Source organism: Durotheca rogersii (assembly GCF_024521655.1).
Source record: "Durotheca rogersii strain YMJ 92031201 chromosome Unknown GGS23scaffold_7, whole genome shotgun sequence".
In the NCBI taxonomy this organism is placed as follows: domain Eukaryota; kingdom Fungi; phylum Ascomycota; class Sordariomycetes; order Xylariales; family Xylariaceae; genus Durotheca; species Durotheca rogersii.
The window spans coordinates 999,739-1,024,126 of NW_026251238.1; the positions used below are offsets into that span (position 1 = coordinate 999,739).

Here is a 24,388-nt window from a genome sequence, read left to right on the forward strand (position 1 = left end):
ACCAGACTGCGCCATCCGAACCCCTCCCTGCCCCTCCTCTATCCGTCATCATCGATGGAAAGAGGTGCTACCCCTCATCCCATCATCACGGCTGGTGTAGCGCTTTTCCTGCAGAGTCGATGCAAGAATGGAAATTCTGTGCTGGCAGATCGATCGCCGTGCAGTGGTCAGGAAGGGGTATCACCCCTCTGTCCCCATGGTGGGATGCGGAGGGAGAAAAAGGAGAGGTCTGGATCGTCCCGACCGATGCTTGGTACACAGGCATATACCTCTTAGCAGCGAATCCGACCAATGCGATGGTAGAGAATCTGGCGCCTCGCGGGTGCACAGCGCCAAGAGTGTGAAACCAACCACGGCGTCGGGGATTGTCAACAGACCTACTTTATCCCATCCGAAGGATATTAATTATATGTAAGTATAAAGTATTCGTTAGCAATCTAGCATCCCGCACAAACCAAGCACACCCCCGTTAAGCGATCGCTGGTTTGCAATCTGGAGCCTCGATCTCGCGCCTTGTTTCCGTGTCTGAAGCTTAACTACCTAACCTGTTGAGGCACATCGCGACCCAGGCTGCTCATCGGCGGGGAGTAGAGAGCTCCCCTCTCCCTTTTTCGCCTTCCTCAGGCTTCTCTCCCCAAGGCCGACTGCGTGACGTGCAGACTCCACTAGGACAGATGGGCCTAGGCATAAGTCGGTGAGGTTGCCTTAGGAGGTAAGTAGCGCCGGTCGATGAAAGCGAGCCCAGGTGCGTGCCTGGGTACGTACTGTAATTTACAGCTGACACTTTAGTCTGTGGTTGTAGCGATGTGAAGTTCCTAAGGTAGGTAGGTACCTACAGTAGTACGTCACGGGGAACGTCCCTGATACTGCCTGCCTACCTTCCATGTTAACCCCTCTTGCAGGCGATGAGATTTAGGCTCGATCCGAAATCTCAAATGGGGAAGACCTTGCAACGCCGAGAGGTGGCAGACAGGCGACACGGCATTCGTTAGGATACAGGCTAGGTGGATAGGGAGACCAGGCAGACGCTTGATAAAATAAAATAAAACCCCCCTAGATCTGACCTCACGCAACACATACTTGCATCGTCCACTACTATGTCGGCTCAGCGTATTGTCCTGAGCATCATCAAAGAATCCGCCTTGGATCATTTTCCTCGATAGCGGGCAGGTCTACTCATAGACGCAAATATGCATACAAACTGAGGCGCGTTGGCAGTGGCGACTCCCGACGGCCTCTGGTACTGCCAAGGTCTTAGCTCCAGTGGACCGGGTAAAATGCGTCGAGTTGGATCCATATATGAGTATGCTGAACGACCTGTGTGCCAGCAAACAGATCCCTTATGCAGATTGGAGGAACTCTATCCAACGAAAGCTCGCCCATGCACACAATTGTGTACGTGCATACGCGACCGTCGGAAATATCCAGGCTCAGTCCGACGACACCAAGTGCAAGGAAAATGCGCCACCCGGCTGCAGTCTCCTGGCTGCGGCATCACATTGGGCAGCCGAACTAAAGCAAGAGACAACTAAGTGAACGAACCATCTTACAGCATCGATCATAGAAGGTAGGCTCGGACCAGATGGAGACTCTCTCCCTAATGATTAATTACTAAGGATTAGGTTGTTTTATACGCCAGTTTGGGTGTTGGTCATACCTGCGTGCGCCGATGCATAGCCCGGGGGGTATCTGAAGTTGGGAAAGGGGGAGGAGAATCGGGGTTACGCGCTAAGGTGGCATCTGGAGTGGTGTTTTTCGACTTACGTAGTTTCGCTCACCGCTCCCCGTCTACCTTGATAGGTTGGCTAGTACCTCCAGTATTGCAGGTATCTTATGGCAGTGTGCTACCTCCTCATACTTTTATCATCTTCCACCAGGCTATGCCTGTTCATCGGTGTATGTAGGTAGACAATTTGCATCCCGAGTCGGGATGTTCGAGTGCCACTAGCCCCCCAACTTCGCGCTTTGATCCAAGCCTCTGATTAGAGTTGGCGGCTCGTGGTGTTCCTGCCGCTTCTAGGTCCCCTGAATTGATAAGGGAGAATCTAAAGGGTCCCCAAGACGAACAAAGGCCTTTGCTCTATGAGTAGTATAGCAGTCGAAGAGATAAACTCTTACATTTTTATTCTGCGAGGAAAACTAAATTAGCAACATACCTACGCATACAATAGCAAGTTGGTCCGCGAAATTCGCCTCCTCTGATATGTTTTTCCCCTTTGTAATACAATTCCATGCTGATGGCATACACGTGTTGAAGACCACTTTTCGATTTTGCGTGTGAGGATGTATACGATGGTTAGGCATATATGAATCAGCCGAGGAGGGGGATGGTGTGCGATGTGCGTGCGTCCCTACGTACTTAACAGTGGGCCGGGGATAGAGGAATGGAGCGGCCAGCATCGGAGACTTCAAAGCGACGGAATTCGAAGCAACTCCATTACATGCATACCTGGGGCTTGCCGCTTTAAACCCAAGCAAGCCTACTGGCATGCGAAAGCTGGGGTTTTCCGTCAGGATAATCGTGATGGTAAAGGTAATCCCGTTTCAATTCCGAGCCACCGTGAAGAGGTTAGGTAATCAGCGAGGCTCGTAGGAGATGTCCACGAGAGCGTAAGGCTGAGCGTTCAGTGTGATACTGACCTACAGAAGGCGTTGTCGTTGACAATTTGAAAGTATTAGGTAGCATCGAGAGAACGGCACGATTGACTACTGGGTATCGGGCATGCCACGTAGCAAATGAGCGGGAGGAGGGTATGGGAAAGTACGCTGGATGATTAAAAAAAAAAAAGTTTAATTCTAGCGGATATCATTCTACCTATATGTCTGAATATGTCTGGAAATGCTCGGAATATCCAAGTATCCAAGCCAGGGGCTGTGAGGACGGCGAGCTAGGGAATATCATTAGTAACAGGCCTCTCGAGATCAAGGGTTTCGATTCTGAGATTTCCGTCGTAGCGACGGACTTCCCACTGGGTTGGTGCCGTTTGACGATCATCATGGGATGAGTTGTACTTGGTTAAAGTAGCAAGGGCGCTAAGCCTGATTTGTAGCGGGCAAATAGGTAAGGGAAAGACGGCCTGGTGCCTCTGAAAAGGGTCTGGGGGTGGGTGGGGTTCTTGGGTAGGCCTTTTTTTTTTTTTTGCAGAGAAGACGAGAGGAGAGGAGGAGGAGTTTTAGTTGTCCAGCGTGGTGACCGGTACCATGCTAAGCTTCCTATTTAAGAACATCCGCCCCGAGAAAGAGAAGGGATGGAGGAAGACTCGGGTACCTGGGTACATTCTCCGGAAGGTACAACAGGTTCCGTCACGCCTTTGTCCCCAAATCCACCTCGTCCACTCACAGCAAATTGAAACATTGCGATCTCCCTTCCCTTTCGCACAACTCCACACTCGTTTATTTTGGGGGGAGCATTCCCGTTTCGCGATTTGCAAAAAGTTTTCTTTTCTTCCCTGCTGCGCTGCCGCTCCTGGCTCTCCAGGGCTGCGTTCTGCGTTTTGTGCTATAGTTGTTCTCATCAGAGGTTAGTCCGTCCTGTCCAGTCCACCACGCACCCTCACGCACACTCCAGCCCAGTCCAGTCTAGCCCATATTGTCAACAGCCGAAAGCAACCCTCGCCAACCAAACTACACCCCCCCCTTCCCTTGAGACATCGTCAACTTGCCTTACCCGCGCAACTCGATCACTTCTGAGCGAGCGAGGGATATGTGGCGCCGTCATAACGGGAGTGCGGCGCCAACTTGCTGGCTATCTGTCTCCTGAACTCCCCCCCTCATTCATTGCACATTTGCTAGGAGCGGACATCGACGGTGTCGACCCTCCCCTTCGTACGATTCGATTCCCGCCGTCTTCCAATGTTGCGTGTAGCTGACAGCTCCCCCCCCTTCCCCTGGGGAATCTCAGTTTATAGAAAACCGGTGATTGCCAATTTGGCCTGTACGAAAGTTTCGGCGTTGTAACAACAGAAAAAACATGGATGATTACCGTTTTCGCACTCAACAATCCCCAAGAAACGAGGCGCCGATGAATTCTCTTGTCTCACCGCAGAGAAACGGCAGGCCCATGCCCCCGCCTGTCTCGCAAGACCCTCGAACAACTTTGCCTCGACGATTCACCACCGACTCGGGGCGTGTACCAACATTGTCCACCATATCCACCCAGCGATTGCCGGAACCTCAAGAATATACCGCTGTGAGTCTTGCGATACACCCCGGTGTTGGGCGAGATGGGGTGGTGTGTGGATGGGCGCCTGTTTGCTTAGCGGCGTTTCCCACGTAGAGCCACCCCAAGCATGTCTCAATAACGCCGCCTCCCCTGATTAGGGTGTCTTGCTCCTTTAAGAATTCGCAACTAACATTGGCCAACCCAGACCCAGTATAAAGTACAATTGGTAAGGCTGCCCCCCTCTCGAGCACGGCCTGGGATCACGTCAGCTCGAGTCGCACCTCTGCGCGCGTGTATAATACCGGCACCTATCTGCCATTGCCGCCGCTCAGCCAAGTTTGATGCTTACTAGCTCCCTTAGTTAGAGAAGAAGAAGATCGAGTATGAGAAGCTTCGAGAGCAGAAGCGGCGCTTCGAAGCCGAAATGCACAAATTAGACCAGCAGCAGCGACGGGATGAGTTCGACATTGCCCAGATGCAGGAGGATCTAGGCCGAGGCAGTGGCATGGGCCCGACCGGCCACCAATCTGAGCCGACTACGCCACCCGAGTATCGCGAGACGAGCTCGGGGTTTCCAACGATGTTCTCTCGCCCCAACCGATATTCTACTCCGAGCCTCGGCCTCGTTTCCCCGCCGGGGCTTTTCAATCGACCCGCGAGATCTGGCTCGCAGCTCACCTCTCCCCAGTCGGGCATCCTTCAATCTCGCTTTTTTGATGACTCTCTACCGTCCCGCTCCGTACCGGGATCTCGAAGAAATAGTGACGAAGACGAGAAGGAAGAGGCGCTCCGCCAAGACCCTACCAGTCACAGGTCAACTAACGCGTAAGTTCTTGTGTTTCCGGAATGTTTATTTCATACTTTCAAGCGCGACATCCTCTAGACGCCCCTCTCCGCCTTGAAGTTCGACTTCTGTCATGTGGTTGGTTTGGGGACAGGTGGATGGATATGGGTGAGCTGCCATATAGGGGGCAACAACAGAAAACAAGTCTGGCTGTCACTGGCCTGTTTGTTATCGTCTCTTTTTTTCCCGTTGGCGTGAGCTCTCAATCAAGGCAGGGATCACATGGAAACCTGTCGCAAACAATGGCCTAGTACCCTCTCTTGTTCCCATTTTCGTCCACACCCCTAATTGGTACCTGTTACCTATCCTACCTTTCCACCAGACCACACGCGTACTCGATCTCCTCCGCTTGTCGAATCCCCTTCTTTCCCACGCTCGTTCAAAAGCTGCTGGCACCTCAAGACACTCGTACAGCCTTAATCTCCCCTGCGGCTTTTCGACATATCATATCAACGAGCTTTCTTGGTGTCCGTTCGTACGGCTGACTTGAAAATTATCTTAGCCTTAACCGGTACTCTATGCCTGTGACTCGTCGCGGCAACCTCTACGACAATATTGACCAGACAAACACAGCTGGCTTTCTTTTTAGAGACGACGAGTCCTCGATGGATTTGGGCAATTTCTCTGGTGTCGACACAGTCGAGGACAACTTCCCGCAGCTCTATGCACAGAAGGGAAACCCCAACATGGTAAGTAATCTCGGACACCTCGAGACCTTGGGGAACCCCTCAGCATGCCTTATACACTGTATGCGTTTGTATTGGCGCACTGTCCACTGTGTATCTCTCATCTCTTCCTATTGTTTGCGTTGGAACAAAAGCCCTAGATCTTGGATGAATGGAATCCGAGAGGTACTTTGCACTAGGCATTTTGTGTGCCGCAAAACAGTGCGCGATACTCGGGCTGGTAAAACTTTTAACCCCTCCTTTCCTCCGACTACCTATTTTCTATTCTCTTTTTCCCTCCCCTCTTCGGCCTTCTCCCCCCCCCCCCCCCCCACACACACATTCATATCAAATACATAAACTTCTATGTCTTTCTCCACCCTGCCATGAACCATCTACCCTCTCTCTCATGTCGTTGCGGAGTTAATCATTCACATCCGGTTTCACACAGCTAATCGTTTCTGTTTCTCAGCTATCTGCTTCCTCCGCGACAGTTGATATTGCCTCTCAGCTCCCGAGTAGTGAACCTACGCCTACGAACAACTGGGGAAACATACCACGACACCGGCAGCAGCAGAGTTTGTCTGGCCTGGGATCTTCTCAGATGAGCGCGGGAGACAGCATGGCCTCTAACCAGACCGGTTCTTCTGGCGATGCTAACTCCATCGGATCTCGGCCATATCGTCACTCTCTCGACTTGAATCAGTACAGAGAGATGAATACCGAGACAACTACAACCACGACGATGTCACCTGCATCTACCCAGGTGTTGTCGACTCCTCCAAAGTTGCAGACGTCTTTTTCGACTAGTGATGTGCCTACCATTAAAAACGCTCCTAATAGCGCGTTGACGCCCTCATCTAATGCTAACGCCCACGCCCAGCAGCATTTTCACAACCACAATGCAAGCATCGGTCGGATCCCTCCAGGGGCTGTTAAACGACATAGTCGCGAGCTTTCTGCTGATAACCACACCGGTAATGCCCAGCCTGGGACGCAGTTCCCCTCTATTCAAACTCAGCTGCAAGGCGGTGCTCCCAACTTTGGCCCAGTCGCATCCAGCCAGGCTACCGCTCAGTTGCCTGTCTCCGCTGGGCCGCCCTCTGTCGGTTCGCCATCTCCCCTCGGGTCCTACCAATACTACAGCGGATATAACCAGACGAGCCCCAGCAGCAATGGCTACAGCATGAATGTACTTACGATGGGTATGCAAAACATGGGCATGAACAACTATCCGGCGCCGCAGAATTATCCCGGTTATGGCCCGGTATATCAGGGCCCGACGCACCAGGGTCCTGCACAGCCGCGAGATTCCCAACAGCGTGTCATCCAGCAACGCCGCGCGCAGGATACCGAAGGTCGGTTCACCCATTTCTAAAGCATTCCTTCCCCTTGAAGATTTGTAGGTCGTGACTAACAGTCTATTTAGCCATGAGCCGCTACGCAAATCTGTCTCTCGAGCAAGTAGGGGGCACTATCTATGAACTTTGTAGGGACCAGCACGGATGTCGTTACCTCCAGAAGCAACTAGAGAATCGAATCCCGGAGCAGGTCCATATGATCTGGTTGGAGACGAACCAACATGTCGTCGATCTTATGACAGATCCCTTCGGCAATTACTTGTGCCAAAAGCTTCTGGAATATTGCAACGACGACGAACGTACGGTACTGATCCAGAATGCTACGCAAGACATGGTCCGTATCGCACTGAATCAGCATGGCACGCGGGCATTACAGAAGATGATTGAATTTGTCTCGACGCCGACTCATGTCCAGCTCATCATCGATGCCCTGCGATACCGCGTCGTCGATCTCATCCAGGATCTAAATGGAAACCACGTGATTCAGAAGTGTCTTAACAAGCTCAGCGCCGAAGACGCCGAATTTATCTTCAACGCGGTCGGAAACAACTGTATTGAGGTGGGCACTCACCGTCACGGCTGTTGCGTTCTCCAGCGCTGTATCGACCATGCTTCGGGAGAGCAAAAGCTGTGGCTGGTGACCAAGATAACCGAGAATGCCGCACGCCTCGTGCAGGACCCATTTGGCAATTATGTTGTCCAATATATTATCGACCTCAACGAGTCCATCTTCACCGAGCCTCTAGTTCAACAGTTTCGCGGAAAGATTGGGCAGTTATCCCGCCACAAGTTCAGCTCCAACGTTATGGAGAAGTGCCTCCGTTGCGGTAACGAGGAATCTAAGGACATGATGGTCAACGAACTCCTTGTGCCAGGCGAGATGGAACGTCTGCTCCGCGACTCGTATGGTAACTACGTTGTCCAGACTGCGCTGGAGCACTCTACCTACCATATGAAACTCCGGCTAGTTGATGCTATTCGGCCAATCCTGCCTAACATCCGGGCGACCCCGTACGGTCGGCGCCTGCAAGCGAAGATCCAGCAACATGACTCGCGCAATGTCAACGCTGGCGGACAGACGACGCCTGCAGACCCCACCCAGGGTCAGATTCCGGCTCGCCCTCCGCATAGCCGCACGATGACAACCCAGTCAGCCGTGCCTTCTGGCATCTATTCCAACGGCCTTAACGGCGCCCGCGGAAAAGTGACATACCAATCCGGGAGCACAATGGCGGCGTCGAACGTGCCTACTAGTGCCCCTCCCCAACCGCCACGTACAAACCACCAATTTCCTCCCTACCCTACTAACGGCATCGGTCCCGGAGCCAACGAAAACTTCTTCTAGACATTCCTCTCCCGGGAACGGAGGTCACGACATGTGTAATGGTACGATATACGAACTAGGACGATAATTCAGACGGTGTTCCATCGCCAGTCTATATGGTGCCCCTAGTCTCCCTCAAGAAATGAGTGAAATGTTTCCCACGAGCTTGACGACACACGGACATTACGCATCATACCATACATTATTCTACGTTGTGCATTACATGGTTTCATTTGCATCGTTAAGCATCCTTACCAGCACCCATCGTTTCGCGGGCTGCGCTGTACATTAATCACCCGATGGTGCTCGATTCGACGGTATCCGCAGATTGTGTATGCAGCTGGAATCTCGATCTATCTGGTCTCAATTGCAGCAGGTTTGCAATACCTACACACAGTTCCCGTTTGTACCTATGTACTTGGGTTTCTAAACCCTGACATAGATTTTCTCTGCTTTTTCTTTTTCGTTTTCCAGATCTCTCTCAGGGCATGAAGATTACCGCGAGGATTCAGCCCAAAGTCTTGCGGGATCAAATATCCAAGATTTGCGGCCCATTTCACGAAGGGGTCCCTCTCATCACGCTACGTCTGCCCACAACCCGAGCCCCTAGATTGAATCCCAGCGCCTATCGAACTTCAGTTTTGAGGAGTCACCTCCCTAGGACCCGGCGATGACTCTCCGCAGACGTACCGTGACGCCTAGAGACCCGCGACGTGCTCTCGAGCACAAGCTTAACAGCGTCCTCCCCCCCCTTTTCCCCTTCCCGCCGCCGTGTTAGGTCAAAGTCAGGCCACGCACAATAATACATACACCCGTTCTCGCAACTCTTTGATATCTCCAATGTACTCTACAATCATAGTGCTACATTTCTCCGAAGTCGAAACCAAAGCCGCCTGCAGTTTTTGCCAGGGGGGTTATCATGGAAATGGGCAGTCAAAGCTGGTGCGTCGGGAATGGTGGTTATTGTGATCGGTGGCAACATGAGCCCGGTCGCCAGCCAGACCTAGGAAGGAGCTGGATAGATGGTTCGCACGGTCACAACCTGGATGATCCTTAGGCGTGATTTACACTATTGGGTTGGCATGCTTGTTCATATTTCTTCTGCGATGGTTTTCACCTAGTGGATCTTGCCGGTGTGGCCGAAATGGCGGTATTGGACGATAAGTCGTTATGTGCCTTCTAGGGTGAAGGTCTACTTCACCTGTATTCTGCAGATAGCCTAATGAGAGTGGCTCATAAAATAAGGGGTTTCCCACAATTTGTTTCTCCGTGACCAGCCAACTTAGAGCCGTCCCTTGTCTTTGAAACTCGGGTTCCTATTAACCATGGAACGGGGACCCGTCTCGGGTTTCCCACAACCCCGAGTCCACTATATATCGCTGGTTATTATGGCTATTGCTATAAGGGGGCAAATAATCTATCACGGGCCGAGTCGTCGAGAACAGCCAAGTACCGAGCCTCGGAGCCATTACAAGTCCAGACACCACTTCACTTTATCTTCTAAGGTCTTTTAGTCTCGTTTACGGCATGCCCTATCCTTATTCGGCACCCAGGAACTGCGGCCCGTTCTGGTGCTCCGTCTTCTTGCGTCCCCGGCATGCCCACCTTCCCGGCTTTCTTCTCTTCTCTCTCCCGCGCGAGAGACCTGCAGAGCTGTCCTGCATCGTCCTATCGCTAGCCAGCGCGTCATCTCGAGCCGAACGAACCTCTCGTTTTCTCTAGCCCTCCCTCTAGCACTCAGCTCTCGAGTTAGAAAATAATAACGTTACGTAGAACATCGATGGAGGTTTGTGCGCGAAGACAGCGACCGGACGTGGGTGGAAGAGTAGGTATATGGAACTGACTAGAGGAAAGAACAGGTATCTAGAGGTGAGGAGCGAGCTACCTATGAGTAGGTATATACAGACGTGCCACTCGGGGGTGGGCCCATAATGTGAACATCCCCTGTAGGGGAGTCTACACGTAGAATCACAACACCTAGCATGGCAGGGGTTGGTGATTCGGGGGCCCCCGAGGGGCAAGATGGAAGGTAGGTCGCTCTCGGAGGTGCTCAGAATGTGAATACCCCATATAGGGGGGGGCCAGAAACTAGATACCCCGCGAGGCCTGCAGGTGTTCGTTGTTCCAGCCCCCTCGAGGGGCCAGAGGGATAACACTCCATGTGGGGGAAGGCTAGAGACGAAACACCCAGCGTGGCAGGTGTTGACACCTTAGGTAGTTCTCTTACTAGACGTGCATACCTACGTGACAAATAATAAGAAATAATAACCGTGGCCTCGAGCCTACGCGTCTATCTATATTGAAGTCCCTCCAGGACGCCAACGATAGGCCGTCTCCCGTTTCTTCGCGGATCGTGTCGGCCTAGTAGATATTGGCAGTACGCTGTCTCTTGTAGAATCCTCTTGTAGACCCCGGGGTTATTTGTAGAAGACACATATACACGCACCTATACCTATGCTTGGATGCCCAGAGGCCGGCCTCCGTTATCCCCCCCTTCGGCTATGACTACGCTCAGGGAACCGGCTTGCTATCTGTGTAGATGGGAGCTCAAAATACCCCCTTGCTCTTTGATGCAAGAAGTTATTAGGCGGTGACCATAATCGTATGTTTGGTTCCCATTACCCCCATGAAGAGTCTGACACAAGCATATATATACTTACAACGACGCCACACAGCCGCACCTGTACCTGTGAGGAAGCCTCGCATCTGAGATCGGCCGAGTACTGATGTATACTACTCCATAAAAGAGGGCACGCCCCCAGTCTACGATAAATCACGGATGAAACCGAGCCCGAGAGAAACATAGGGGGGAGAGCTAGGCAATGTAGAAACTTTTTGTCCCTTGGAAATCACATTCCTCTGCCGACTATGTAAAGTAACTCCAGGCGGAATCCATGAGCCAGATGCATGCCCCATTGACCGCAAAAGACCTTATACTATTTCGTAACCACAACCGAGCTCTCTGTCCCCTAGCCGCCGTCCCTAGTAGACGCTCATCGGTAGCGCCACAGAGACAGGGTGTTGTGCCTCTTCCAAGTCTTCCTGCGACCAGCGCGAGTCTTGTTGTAGCGGTGGCCCTTGTTGAGGCCACGGGACTTCTTGCCGGTAGCGGTGAGACCTCGAGACTCGCGATGCTTGTGGACGGGGTTGACGATCCAGTTGATACGGGGGTCTTGCCGGATGGCCTTGTGCTGAGGGTCGACGAGGATGACTTCGAAGTACTTGTAGGTGGAGTCTTGGTTGGTCCAGTACGAGTTCAGGACGCGTAGGTTGGCGCAACGGCGGCCGACACGCTCCTCGGCAGTCGACTGCAGAGATCGCTGGTACTTAAGCTGGTTTACACCCTGGTTGGTAGGTTTGCCTGTGATTTTGAAACGGGGTCAATCCACGACCCGTCCCGAGAGAGCATAGAATCGGCCGGCATCAGCTTCGAGAATGCGTAATCTACTTACCATAGGTGGCGCCCTTCGGCACCGGGCGCTTGCGGCCACCACGGCGGACGCGTACGCGGTAGATGACATAGCCTTGCTTGGCCTTGTATCCGAGACGGCGAGCCTTATCGGGGCGAGTCGGTCGGGAGGCGCGGTGGATGACGTTCAATTGACGAAGCTATATTGATGCACTCTCAGCTCATGTTCAACGAGTGTATAGCAAGGACGCTTTCATTCTCGGTCGCCCGGAAGGCGAACCGAGAAAGACAGCGTCCACAAGAACATCCGCGCCAACATTTCCGACGAGCATATTTTTCTGGCGTGGAGATATCGTACGCCTTAGGTGCGGAACGTAGACGAGGAGGAGTCGTAGAAGATCAACATACTTCCCAGCAGCGGACGCGGAGGAGGAATCGAAGGACGTCGGACTGCTTCTTCTTCTGAAGCTCTTCGACGTACTTGAGGGCACCCATCTTGGCTAGGATGAGGACGGGGGTTAGCGAATACACTCAAAGTAACCAGACCGTAGGTTGCCTTTTGGAGGTCTACAAACCAGGTTGGGAGGAGAGGCCGACGGCGATAGGTGGGTAGTTGTGTGGTCGTTGTGTCGGTGGTGGTGGAAGGAGAGCTGGAAAATCGTCCAGTGCAAAAGGTCGAGAAATTTACTTGAATTGTGCGCGGGTGGGTTTGCGCCGGAAAATAAGCGATGGCGAACTAGTCTCTATATGGAATAGCGTAATGGCATGTAGAAGTACATGCAGGTAAGTCGCACATACCTTGAATCCATATGCAGCAAGGCAGATATGATCGATTAATCGAATCGATCGGTCTATCGAGAAAGCTTCATTTTTAATAGGTAGGTAAAAGTAGCTCATCCTACTTATTCCCACCGGAGCTATACATCTCCATCTCTAACCGGTAGGTACGTAATATAGTGACCCCTCCGATCTAGGGCCTGGTTTGCTCGAAGCCTTTCAACGGAATTGTATTCGCCACAGCTGTGAGTCTCTTGACTTGATCCACGGCCACCATGCCCCAGCTATCCTCGTACGACGCCTTATGGCCTTCCTTGAAGAGCCCCAAGGCTACGTCGTCTTCCTCATTCGCCTTGCATGCATCGAATTTGGGGGCCTGGTATGTATCTGGAGCGAGTTGATCTTCGACAAGTCTCTCCCCGTACTCGCGGCCGCGGGCAAGGAGCTCCTTTATCTCATGCTTATCCTGCTTCCACTTCGAAGCAGGAAAGTCGATCCTGTATGCCCCGGATCGCTCGTCTGTCTCTTTGAAATGCTTGAGTAGTGCGTGGCTTTCCGTCATGACGGCTTGGGCGTTTGCGTATAACGCGTGGCCCTCCTTGCCAATGCCGTCGCACCTTGTATTGGGCCTGCTGGGCGGTCGGTAAGGAGTAGCTGTGGCCGAGTAAAGCTCCTCGAAAATCACGACGAATTGTTTCTTTTCAGCAGCGCTGGGGAGTTGTCAGCTCTAGTTTTGCAAAAGTACCCACGGTGTCTTACAGCTGTTCATCTTGCTCTTTCATACGTCCTCGTACTTTCTCTGTTTCCTTCCTAACCTCTTCCTCGAAGCTTTTTACGAACATGCCAGATCTCGTGACTTCCGCTGTAACGTTTGCCTCCAAGATATCAGCCCAATGCTGAAATGTTCTATACTCAAGTAAGCATGGGTGGCGGGAAGCCGGTGGGGACATTGCATGCCGGCCACCTGTTGGGCTTCCGTCTTCCTCCTGCTCCTCGAGGCGCGAGAACCGTCGTTTGGTTTTGCTGTCCGGTTTAATCCTTGAAGATCCGTCGCGCTGGCCCAGCGGGATGCCAAGTTCATCCGGGGTTGCTACACCTAGGTAAATATGCATGCTATCATGCTATCGTATTGGTATAATTTGTAGAATACTGACGTTCGACAACCGCCTTCCTTTTGACTCCTCCCCTCGGCATAGCGGCCCTTGGCTCTAGACCCTAGGGATCCTTATAATACGGAATGGGTGGGTGCCTAGATGGGAATTCAACGACGGCTAGAGGAGGACTTCTGTTCCGGGGGGAGGCTGATGATGGTGTGGGACTCGATGACCGATGATGGCCGCACGGGAGTATTGGTATGGGAGGTTGAGACGAGCCATGACAGACTTCACCTTAGATAGAGAGCTCTTTCCTTACTTGACTTGCATAGGTGCCTACCTACCTCAGATAAGTTCGCCTACCTCGTATAGGAGGTAGGTAGGTAGGTATGTAGTAGATACCTACCTACCTACCTACCTAGGTACACCTACCTAGGTAGGTAGGTACCTATAGTATTCTACAGGTACAGTCAGTATTCCTAACATCCATCTCCTTCCTTCGATTGGGCCTCCTTTACTACAGGTACCTACCAAGGCAGTACTTTACCTCTAATGTGTGGGCAGAGGAGGTACCTTAGAGCAGGTGAGTAGGTAGGTACCTAGGCAGCCGCGACAATAGTGGTAATATAATTTATAGATACGATGTAGAATCACGGTAGATTAAATGCTAAAAGGAGTGCTTGGGGGGGGGGTGGGCAAGGCACTCTAACCCCATGTCAACATACTACGAACCCCACACCAGCATCTTGGGAGTCACACACTGAGATTGTTGGACGCGTAGTTACCTGATAGCGGAGGGGTGCATTACGCACGTGAGGACCCGCGCGCGGACGCCGGGTTCAAGGGGTTGATATATTAAAACTATTCCAGTATGGTACGGGATGGCGGGAATATCTACCTAATATATAACGACAACAAAATCTACCAGTGTCCTCAATTTTTATAAGCGGTATCAAAACTACCTAACACGGATGTGTTCCTCAAGCTGCCTGTAAACATCCATGCCTGACAAAACAACCCTTTTATCGTCGTACAAGAGCCCATCCCATACCCAACGGTCGTCGTCGAAAACTGCCCCTTTTATAAATACCAAATCAGACAGATGCTCGTGCAGCAGGTCTATAGCGATCTCCCTCAAGTGCAAAAGCAGTTTTGTCTTGCGGTCCTCTTATGCCGTCATCATGAATCAAAACGATTTGCTGAGCGTCTCGCAACCAAAGTCGCCCTTCCCTCCAACCCGCTCTTGTTTCCGAGGAACCCCCCCTCCCAAAAAAGTCTTTCTCCTTGAAAATCAAAACATGCCGGCCAACGCCAAAAAGTCTGGTTATCTTCCGTCTCTAGTCTGTCCGTAGTCTGTCGTAGCCTCATCGGCCGTGTGAAGAGATTCGTGGATAAGGTGCGAGCGAAATATAGTACGAGAATCGAACATGTGCTGGGGACGTCCCCAAGGATCGGAGAAGTTCAGCGAGAATTCAGAGATAACCCCTGGAATGCCCCGACCCATTCGTTCTGCCCTGCCATGTTGGGTACAGCCGTATCATGTGGAGAAGGTGCCGTATGGGGGCTGGGGAAGCGTGCCCTCATGCTGGGAGGGAATTCTCCGGCCTGAGGGAACCCCCCGGGATACGCATCCATCCCCTGGATCACACCCGGGACGTAAGACACTGCGCCAGACCTTGGAGCACTGTTGAATGCACCGTAGGCAGAGTAGGGAAACCCGGACGCAGGATATGCGGAGCCGGCGACCGATGGGCGCTCTGCCCCGCCGAACGGCTGGCTGAAAGTAGGTTGAAAGGATCGACCGGACGCGCCTCCACCGGGAAAGACACTTTGGGCTTCCTGGGGTGGATTGGCTCTCCGCTCTGTGTTGTTCGATCCACTTCCTCTTCCTAAGCCGACGGCGCCCGGGCCGATGCCGCTGGGAGCCTGTAGGCCGAGGGTTGGACTGGCGAACGAGGCGGGGTTGATGGCGGACATCCAAATTCTCGTCTTGTAGATCTTGAAAAGATCAGTGACGAGAGAGTTGAAATTGATGTACGAATCGGCAAAGTAATAGAATGTGAGTTTCTTCCAGTCCCTGTCCAGCAGCTCGTCAGTCTCAATAACGCACCTGATACAATAACAATATACTCACATCTGGAACTCGGCGTCGAGGATTTCCATGTTCAGGCCATGCTCTTTCACCTTCTGCATACACATGCGTTTCGCCTTTGCTTCGTTTCCTTCCTTGTCTCGGAGGCCGTGGATCTCGTGGTTCTGCGCAAGGCGCTTTATTAGTTTCGGTTTCAGCTCGCCCGCATTTGGCTCTTGCATATGATGCTGGCTGGGCGGGCCCATTCCGCCAATCGCACTGCCCTGCAAGCCATTGGATGCGGCCATCAAGCCCGCTCCGGTCCCTTCCTGAGCGGCTGCTGCGTTTTGTGAGTACATCATCAGCCACTTGTAGTGCTCCTCAGCATAGTGCTCCTTTAGCTCTTTGGCGGTTTGCCAATCCACGTTGTCGCGAGCTACGGTCCCAAGGTCTGTCCCTCGGTCTGCCTCAACTATGACAAGGTCACCCGGCTTGACGGTGAGGCCAGTGCCCTCCTGGATGTAAAATACGTCTGCCCTGGAACATTTGAAAAGGACGATGTGTAGGAGTTGGTTGTGTCTCGGCTGGCTCATGCCGTACATGTTCCTATGTGGCGAAGGCGCACGATTGCCATAACTCGAAGGAAGCCCGTAAGCCGTCTGGTAAGGGTTTCCGTACGCCGAGGAAGCGATGGCTTGGTGCGCACTGGGGGTGCCGCCAGGATAGTAAGAGACTACAGCATTTATATTAGTCTTGAAAGCCTCGCTTAGTGCCGCAGGATCGAACCTACCGGGACTGGTGGTGCCAAAACCAGCGCCTTCGGAGAATCCACCGAAGTCCTGAGGCTGAGGTACGTCTGGAGAGGTTACATCGTGAAGAGAGACTGCCTCTCCAATAGAGCCGATCGATGCCTGTCGCGTGGGTATATCGGCGAACGAATGCCTACGGCTCTGCGGGATATCGGAGAGACCGCCAAAACCTAGTGAACTCTGCCAATAGGCCTTCTTGACGTTTTCGAGCTTCCTATTTTCCAGCGGATAGGGAGAACGGAAAGATCCGGAGGCATACTCGCTCATGCGCCTAGCTAAACCTCGCTTTGAGATGCCGTCTTGGCCCTCGCCTGGTTCGTCCAATTCATCAATCGCGAAATCGGACTCTTCGGGTACCGGCCCACGTACACCGTACCCGTTGCCGAGTCCGTACGCGGCAGCGGTTGATGCGCGCGGTCTGAGCCGAGAGCTGTGGTACTGCTGCTGCTGCCTTAGCATAGCGTTCTCGCGAGTGAGCATTTCGATGGTTTTCGCTTCAGCACTTTGCTGCTGATGGGGCCCCTGGGCCGAGTCGCTCGCGCTTCCGTCGTCATCGTCCTCGACTTCTTTCACCTTCCCAAGCATTGCGCCTTCGTTAGACATTTCACTAAGCATACTAGGTCGCGAGGGTCTATGCTGTAGTCCCGGATGTCCTAGAGGACGTGACCTGCCCGGCAACATCGAAGAGGAAGGTAAGGTAGGAGCGGCAGTATCCGGGTCGAGTTGGCCCACGGAATAGGACTGAGAACGATATGTCTTCGGTGTCGGGTGTAGAGGAATGGCGAAGGGAATTTGCGAGTTGGAGCTTTGGTCTCTTGGAGTCGGGGAGGTTTGCGTTAACGGATTTTCTCCGCCAAAGAATCCCGCATTGCCGGGGATGGTAGAAGTGGGAGAAGGTAGCACCTCGGTCAGGCGAGACGGTGGCTCCTTGCGTTCTGTATTCCAGATGCCGGTCCCCCACGGGAAGGACGGCGGCCCTTGATGTCCACGTCCCATTGGTCCGGACGAAGTCGCATGCGAGCCCCAAGTGGCCGCACCTGATTCCGCCGACGGTGTACTCGGGTGTGAAGCAGTGGGTGACATGGAGCTACTCGCAAAGGAACCTTTTCTCGGGTGTGGCAGGGCGGCTTGCGAAGTATCATTCAACCAGGAGGCGCGACGTACAGGCCTGTGAGGCTGCGCAAGGGGCGGAGGCGCCTCTTGACGATGAGGGTCGGGTTCGTCGTCAGAGCTTGCGAGAGCCTCCGAGTCGGGCGTAGACCTTCGGGCGCTCAGTTTCTCAAGCAGGATGGATTGATTACTTGGTGCAACCCCTGCAAATGCACCTTGACTGGCTTTAGCTGCAGTACTGGACTTGATGCTGTTGGAGCTCATGATTTGCGGATGAACAACTTCCTTCGGCTGAATGGCCGGCGATGCAACACAATGAAAGCGCAAGGACGGTGTCCAAATTAAGGTATCGGATCGAGAACTAGAAAGAGCTAACAGTGTGGATGGTGACCCCTCAGAATCCGCAAATGACTTCTGAGTCGTCCAGAAGATCTAAGACCGAAGCAGGATCGTGTAAAGCTACAAGGTATGTCAGCCCGGTTGCGCGACCAAAAGCATCGATAAACAGAAGAAAGAATTAGTCCACGCAGGAGGAAGGTTAGGTGACGATTATATATATAGCCACATGTAGACGAGGGATGATTCAGGACTCTGAGTCTTGAATGACGAGTCCTCTCGGATGCCCAGTTCTCGACAACGAGCCCTCGGCAAGATCATCTCCGCACATCCCTTACAACAGGAGCTGCAAAACGCCGACGCAGACGAGGTCATCTCCGGAGGCTGACGAGGTTGCCGGAAGAGAAGATCTAAAATAAAACGGAGACCAAGGACGAAAATAAAGAAGCAGATTCATACTAACCAGTGTTGAGAGGTGGATAGGTACTATTAGATCTATTCATAGGGTATCGAAAAAGCGACGTCTAGAAATCGAGAAAAAGAAAAATAAGGCCGGAAAATGAGTGCTCGACGATAGAGGTTAAGAAAAAAAGACTACGAGGTAGAATTCGATCCAGTCTCTGGAGATGCTGCCGAAAGGATCCCTCCTCCTTCTTGACGTGGTGAAAGGCGAGAGCTCCAGGAAGATCTCTTATCGCGAGAGGTAGAAAGCCCGCAGACGTCTCTGATCGACGCCGCGTAGCGGTAGAAGAATATGGTCTAGTTGGGGCAAGTCTAACGCGCAAATTCTTTCTCTTTCCGTCTCTCTCTCTCTCTCTCTCCTTTTTTTTTTTGCTTAGGCAAGAAGAAAATGTCCCGTGTCCTGTTGCTCCCGCTGACTTCGTAGGCATATGCGTGCGACCTCGAATATTTTCTTCGAGACAGAGCTACTCGCAGGGGCGCATCGTTAAAAAAGAGGATTCGAGGACGATAATCGCGAACAGAGAGGGTGCGCGGGCGGGGCAATTACCGAGTGGGTGCACAGAGAAAGAAGGCTAGTAGGGACGTGTGGGATTTCGCCGTCGATTGTCGAGTTCTGGTAATTGAGGACGGTCAACGAGATGAAGTCACGAAAAGGATGTCGAGAGATGTCAGGAAGATGTTGGTAGGGTTCGAAAAATAAGGAGCGGGGAAGAGCAGCAGCAGGCAGTTTTGGGTTGGTATTAGGTAGGTCAGGGTGTATGTAGGTATGTAGGTATTGTACATATGTATGTAGGTATGTATGTATGTATGTAGGTAGAGAGGTAGGTAGAGAGGTAGGTAGGTAAGGTCGAGAGGCAGGTAGCAACAGCGCCAGCAGCTTCGTTCCCCCCCCCCGGCCGGTTGCCAGCGATAGGACGTTGCGACACGAGACCCTCGCGTGAGGGAAAGTGACTGGTGGGGAACACGGAAGCTGGGTTTTAAAGTTAGGCTGGTCAATACCAGGCAGGGATGGTACAGTAGCCGTAACCCTATCCGCTCCAACCCGACAACGGTCAGGTCTTGGGGGTTTTGAGACTTCGTTCTTCAGAGGCGTTCTTTTCTTTCTCCCGAGGCTGCAAAATCGCCATACGAATCAGACAACACTACCAATACGTACCTACACCCACCTACACCTCACATCCGCTTCCCAGTAACGATCCCCGGGCAGGGCAAGCAGCAAAGGTTGACTCTACCAAGAACCCAGACAGCGAGCGAGAGCGAGACAGAGAGAGAGGGAGAGAGGTTTGGGAGAGGAAGACAAAAACAAAAAAAAACAAGGCTTCGTGGGAGGACAGACGGCAGGAATTGTGACAGATAATTATCAAACAGACTGGCCAGAAAGTGACAGGTAATGACGAGGGTAAGTAAGCTGGGTGAATACAGGGAGACGGGACCATCCAATAGCTAAGTGAGAAGAAGCGTGTGATCAGGTATGATCAGGTATGAAAACGAAAATGGCCATTTCTCTATCGAGTTGATCCTGTCACAACAAACTAGCAATACCTCCAGTATTTGCTGCAGGGCAGACGGGTGTGGGTTGATTGACTGATGGGGGGGTTTCTGGAGAGCGGGTAGATAGATTCCTTCCACCTACGTGTGGATGGTGGACGTGGAGGTGGTAGCTGGAGATGATAGATGTGGATGAATAGGAATGGGAGGTAGGATGGGACGAGACCGGATTGGTAGCCAGTGGTTCGTGCAGAAAAAAAACAGTCTGGAAGGCAAAGTGGGCGAGGTGGGAGCTGACTGCTACCTACATGCTGCGTACCCGGTACATGTATGTACCTGCCCAGTATGAGGCCTGGGTCCCTAATATCCCGGGCAAGTTGCCCGCATTGATCTTCACGTATTTCCGCACCTGCTGATGGATTTAGGTGGTACGTTAGGTACCGACTGGGGTACCTGACGCCCAAGTCAGCAAAGACGCCACTATGTATGTGCCTAAAGGCAAGAGAAGAACAAAGCAAAAGGGAACCCCGTCTGACTTGTCCAAATCGAGCAAGGGCAAGTACGAAGAATTCGGGTGTCTGGGGACACCTACCTAGCTAATGGGTGGGGCTTATACTTAAGTACTTATACTACATATACTCATGTATACATACCTATGTACATTCCCACCTCTGTAGGTATGTGTATATACATACCTAGGTACCTGTGTACGTACCTAGATATAGATCCCATTGGTTGATGTCCATAACAGCAACTAACCGTGGCTCTCTCGAGCCGCCTAATCTTTGGATACTCCACGTCCACGATCACGTTTTAGGTACCTACCGTACCTACATACGTGCCTGACCTCACATACCTTAGGTACTTTAGGCGCCTATCATACATAACGTGGGCAGGCAGGTATGAATTCAACTATTGGTTATACAAGGCCTATAGGCGAGGTATACGCATATGTCCGTCTGTATATACACAAGTTAGGTAACTCAACATATGTGTAGGAGGAAGAATAGGTACCTACATGCCTAATCACTCCACTACATACCAGCCTCAGGTATATACGGTACCCAAGGTATACGATTGCGCGAAGAATGGATGGGCGGAAGGATGGATGCTACTGTACCTTGCCTGCCCACGTACCTACCTAGATGCCTAAGGTACCTGATAGCATCGATATATCGGACTAGCTTCAACACCTTACTCATATATATGAGTATACGTGTATACAGGCGCGTATGTATAATTTGACTGGGACAAGGATAGGGGGGACGATGCCAAGGATCGGAGTCCCCTTTTCTTTGATCAGGTAGGTCCTCCACATTGAAAAGCAACGATCCCATGAGGAGAAATCCTATGCGTAGAAATGGATACGGGATGCGGCATCTACGCGGACGGTTAGCTTGCAGTCGGGAACATGGATAATCTCGGTCTCAACTCTCGTCTGCCTCTCTTCAAACTCTGCCTAGGTCTACCTAGGTGGGCACCTACGTGCCTACACGAGGCAGCAGAACCGGGTGCCTCGGTATGCATGCCATCTCCCTACATATGTATATGTATGTTAGGTTCCTAAGTGACATGACATATAAGCAAAGCACGGAATATTAGGAGGGGGTCATCGATCGCGACAAGTTGCGAAACCCGCAGCGAGGCAGGTCAAGCAAGAGGCGCGCGTCTATTGGCCCGAGAACCTGTCCTTCTACATACCTACTGTTTGTCAGCCACCTTGGCTCCTCCTATAGGGTTGACAGGTACGAACCAATAGCCAGCTCAGCCCTACTATGTATGTACACTGCACAGAGGCGCATTCCACGATACATACACACGTCCTGTCTATGCAGGTATATGTGGGTGGAAGATGCTGTAGGTACCTGAGGCAGTAGGTTGTCCCAGGGGGACGGGTTTAGGGACCCGAAGACTTTATGTGAAGTGGTAGTAGATTACTTACCTATGTAGCACCTATTCTTTCTCCCTAGAGGCGCCTACCTCTAACAGGTACGGTATATTCGGACGTTAGGCCAGGTACCCAGAAGCCTGGAGCGTGGAAGATGTTGCGATAGGCCAGAAGCTGCATGCCTTAGGTACCTCCACTGCTGGATTGATGTATACCCGCCTCCTGCCTTCGGTAAGGTACCTTGCATCCATACTCTTACCTCTTGGTATGAGGTATCTTAGGGATGTATGAAGGGCGTACTGGGTACCTCTAGGACATTGAGCTTCTGTTGGGGTAAAGTCCTGGAGCCAGCTATCTGCGTCCCCAAATGGCCACGTCGCATCGCGATAGAAGCAAGCTCCCCCCCTCCTCCAGCACTTGGAAGCCCTTACGACGACAGCCCTTGCAGCGGTCTAGTTTGTCAGATCCTCCTTCTCCTATGAGTATTTCCACACGCCGCTCGCTAGGTGGCCGTCCACGTCCACGACCATGGTCTGCTCTGCGTGCGCGAAGGTGGGCACGAGCCTCGCTAATCAGGAGTTGAGAACTGTGGCGTCGTCATTCCTTTGCGGCCTCGGCTCGTCTCTCGAAGATCTCGCAATGACAACTGATCCCGCATGGCGAATCAAGCATACTATGCTTACTTGGTACGACACACGCAGCACACTCTCCCTCTCTTTCTATCTTCGTGCCCCCCTCTCTCCTCCAGGACTGGCAAGCGAGTCCGGACCCTAATCCAGGATCGAGGCGTGGCCGTCTTAACCGGAGTTGGCCAGCTTCCATTTTCACCTCGTGGTTGTATGCATATATATCGTAGATACGTGTGTCGGGGAGGGAAGTGGAACGCCGACAAAGCTGCGCCGGCCCTCCCTGCATACTTGATTTATGCATGCACTGCACGTCAAAACGGTTGTTACCTTATATAGCATTTCGGACTCTGGGGTCGATGCTGCGATATATTGGCCCGGCACATCAATAAATCAGGAGATCCGTAGAGAGACCCTCGTGACGACGGGTGCGGTATATGTGACGGGAGGTAGGCATTGTGCAACCCGTCTTGCAGTCTGTCCGCCGGGCCCCGCGCCCTCGAATGCCTAGAACGTCCAGTGGTGGAAATAGATTCTTCGTTCTTAGTTACCGGACCGGTAGGTGAGATGCCAGATGTGGACGGAGTGCGAATCGACGCCTCCCTGAATCTCTGGGGACGGGGATTAGCGAGCTTGTCCTCGCATGCCTAGAAGATGCAACACATCGTGCGCCGCTATGAGTATACGACCCACCGGCCGACGGCGCATGCCAAGTGGGTTGATTCTTTCGAAGGTCTCGATGGGTCATAACTGTGCTGCCGCGCTCTCGCACAAACCTGCAAGGAGACTTGGAATCACACTTGGCCACCCCAAGCTTTTCAACCAGACAGGCGATCTCGTCATCCTCGCGTAGCGAAGACGCTGGAATGGGACAACCGTCTCTGTCTGGAAAGCTACAGCCGCCTAGATGCCTGCCTACATTGACGATCACCTACTTATGCATCGCCCACATCGCGCTCTCCTGCACATCCTACACATCCCCCGACCTACATGAAATTCGGGGATTGTCTCGTCGGGCAGTGGGTGTCGTGGCCCTTTATGTTCTTTAGGACCGTCCCTGCAAGCCTCAGCCTAAACGGCAAGATCAGTGGCTTAAAGAATGGACCCGTGTTGCGTTAGAATGAGCCACTCGATATAGTGGTAGCACACGACGGGGGTTCCACGTAGGTAGGTCTTGGATCTGTCTCTTCCTTCTTTACAGCAAAGAAACCCCCCAAGAAATCGGAAAGGGGAAAAATAAAAGAGAGGTTCCAGTCTTATTTCCGTAGTTGTTACTACACGAATAACGATCTACCCGCGATGTCGTCGCATGGGGTCGTGTCGTGTGTTCTTTGTCGGTAGGACCTTGGGTGGCGGCGGCGCAAACTTGAAGAGAACCCGTACCCAAAAAGGCGTCGCACGGGACATCCCTCAGGGGTATTACCCCGGATTTTGTGCTTTTTCTCCTCCTTCGTTGGCTCGCTCTGTGTTCATCACGGCTATGTATCCGTTCTATTACGAGTCCCGTGCAACTGCCGGAGAAGAGCACGCCTGGTAATTTAGACCGGACGAGGAGGCATGACACTATGAAGGCGCTTTTGTGGCCACACATCCATCCTTCACGGGGCCTTGCCGGAAAAGCAGCACCTGTGAATCGACGCAAGTGAGGAACCCTGGTCAGCATATGAGTAGCATATAGTAGGAGGGAGGGAGGGAGGCTTATTGCGTAGGTACGTACCTACGTGTAATAATACTCTAGGCACACCATGCACACATACATACATACGCATGTCCTCTTTTTTGAGATCGACGAGGCGCTCTCCAAGGGGCTACTGCACTCCTCCACCTTGTGTAGGACGAGGGGAACATGCGCCGAGCTAGCTGTCCTTAGACGATCTCTACGCGTCGCACCCAGCGGGTTGACGCATTCGTTCATTTGATGGAGGGGCGGAGAGCAGCAGGCGTATTTTCTTACCCCTTCCA

The 24,388-nt window shown here is 52.4% G+C and overlaps 5 protein-coding genes across 5 annotated transcripts; 1 reads left to right on the top strand and 4 right to left on the bottom strand.

Annotated features, from left to right (window-relative positions):
• Positions 1-3,889: 3,889 nt before the first annotated feature.
• Positions 3,890-8,611, top strand: GGS23DRAFT_490842 (ARM repeat-containing protein). Its single transcript, XM_051514396.1, has 6 exons — positions 3,890-4,189; positions 4,368-4,388; positions 4,524-4,987; positions 5,509-5,695; positions 6,144-7,029; positions 7,101-8,611. Exons 1-6 carry the CDS (start codon positions 3,971-3,973, stop codon positions 8,375-8,377), a joined length of 3,054 nt encoding a protein of 1,017 aa, XP_051372978.1. The 5' UTR covers positions 3,890-3,970; the 3' UTR covers positions 8,378-8,611.
• Positions 8,612-11,349: 2,738 nt separating this feature from the next.
• Positions 11,350-12,260, bottom strand: GGS23DRAFT_604534 (60S ribosomal protein l15; the record flags this gene model as incomplete). The annotated part of the gene is made up of 3 exons (XM_051519609.1): positions 11,350-11,717; positions 11,809-11,965; positions 12,174-12,260. 3 exons carry the CDS (start codon positions 12,258-12,260, stop codon positions 11,350-11,352), a joined length of 612 nt encoding a protein of 203 aa, XP_051372979.1.
• A 394-nt stretch (positions 12,261-12,654) lies between these two features.
• GGS23DRAFT_491046 (uncharacterized protein) lies at positions 12,655-13,969 on the bottom strand. The gene is made up of 3 exons (XM_051514397.1): positions 13,697-13,969; positions 13,302-13,632; positions 12,655-13,252 (listed from the first exon to the last, which is right to left on the bottom strand). Exons 1-3 carry the CDS (start codon positions 13,734-13,736, stop codon positions 12,736-12,738), a joined length of 888 nt encoding a protein of 295 aa, XP_051372980.1. The 5' UTR covers positions 13,737-13,969; the 3' UTR covers positions 12,655-12,735.
• Positions 13,970-15,042: 1,073 nt separating this feature from the next.
• Positions 15,043-18,188, bottom strand: GGS23DRAFT_491081 (uncharacterized protein). The gene is made up of 3 exons (XM_051514398.1): positions 16,498-18,188; positions 15,771-16,440; positions 15,043-15,713 (listed from the first exon to the last, which is right to left on the bottom strand). The coding sequence occupies exons 1-3, from the start codon at positions 17,888-17,890 to the stop codon at positions 15,098-15,100; spliced, it is 2,679 nt and encodes an 892-aa protein (XP_051372981.1). The 5' UTR covers positions 17,891-18,188; the 3' UTR covers positions 15,043-15,097.
• Positions 18,189-19,016: 828 nt separating this feature from the next.
• On the bottom strand, positions 19,017-20,322 carry GGS23DRAFT_563634 (uncharacterized protein). The gene is made up of 2 exons (XM_051516095.1): positions 19,581-20,322; positions 19,017-19,037 (listed from the first exon to the last, which is right to left on the bottom strand). The coding sequence occupies exon 1, from the start codon at positions 19,858-19,860 to the stop codon at positions 19,591-19,593; it is 270 nt and encodes an 89-aa protein (XP_051372982.1). The 5' UTR covers positions 19,861-20,322; the 3' UTR covers positions 19,017-19,037; positions 19,581-19,590.
• Positions 20,323-24,388: the final 4,066 nt, after the last annotated feature.

What these genes read in the sequence shown, in the direction of transcription:
- GGS23DRAFT_563634 (XM_051516095.1), bottom strand. Translation starts at nt 19,860, where the DNA reads ATGGTCCCGTCTCCCTGTATTCACCCAGCTTACTTACCCTCGTCATTA.
- GGS23DRAFT_490842 (XM_051514396.1), top strand. Translation starts at nt 3,971, where the DNA reads ATGGATGATTACCGTTTTCGCACTCAACAATCCCCAAGAAACGAGGCG. An exon ending in AGTCACAGGTCAACTAACGC is followed by an intron (nt 4,988 to 5,508) that starts GTAAGTTCTTGT and finishes AAATTATCTTAG; the next exon opens with CCTTAACCGGTACTCTATGC. An exon ending in AGAAGGGAAACCCCAACATG is followed by an intron (nt 5,696 to 6,143) that starts GTAAGTAATCTC and finishes TCTGTTTCTCAG; the next exon opens with CTATCTGCTTCCTCCGCGAC.
- GGS23DRAFT_491081 (XM_051514398.1), bottom strand. Translation starts at nt 17,890, where the DNA reads ATGAGCTCCAACAGCATCAAGTCCAGTACTGCAGCTAAAGCCAGTCAA. An exon ending in TTTTGGCACCACCAGTCCCG is followed by an intron (nt 16,441 to 16,497) that starts GTAGGTTCGATC and finishes TAAATGCTGTAG; the next exon opens with TCTCTTACTATCCTGGCGGC. An exon ending in CTCGACGCCGAGTTCCAGAT is followed by an intron (nt 15,714 to 15,770) that starts GTGAGTATATTG and finishes GCTGCTGGACAG; the next exon opens with GGACTGGAAGAAACTCACAT.
- GGS23DRAFT_491046 (XM_051514397.1), bottom strand. Translation starts at nt 13,736, where the DNA reads ATGCCGAGGGGAGGAGTCAAAAGGAAGGCGGTTGTCGAAC. An exon ending in AAGGAAGGCGGTTGTCGAAC is followed by an intron (nt 13,633 to 13,696) that starts GTCAGTATTCTA and finishes ACCTAGGTGTAG; the next exon opens with CAACCCCGGATGAACTTGGC. An exon ending in AAAGAGCAAGATGAACAGCT is followed by an intron (nt 13,253 to 13,301) that starts GTAAGACACCGT and finishes ACAACTCCCCAG; the next exon opens with CGCTGCTGAAAAGAAACAAT.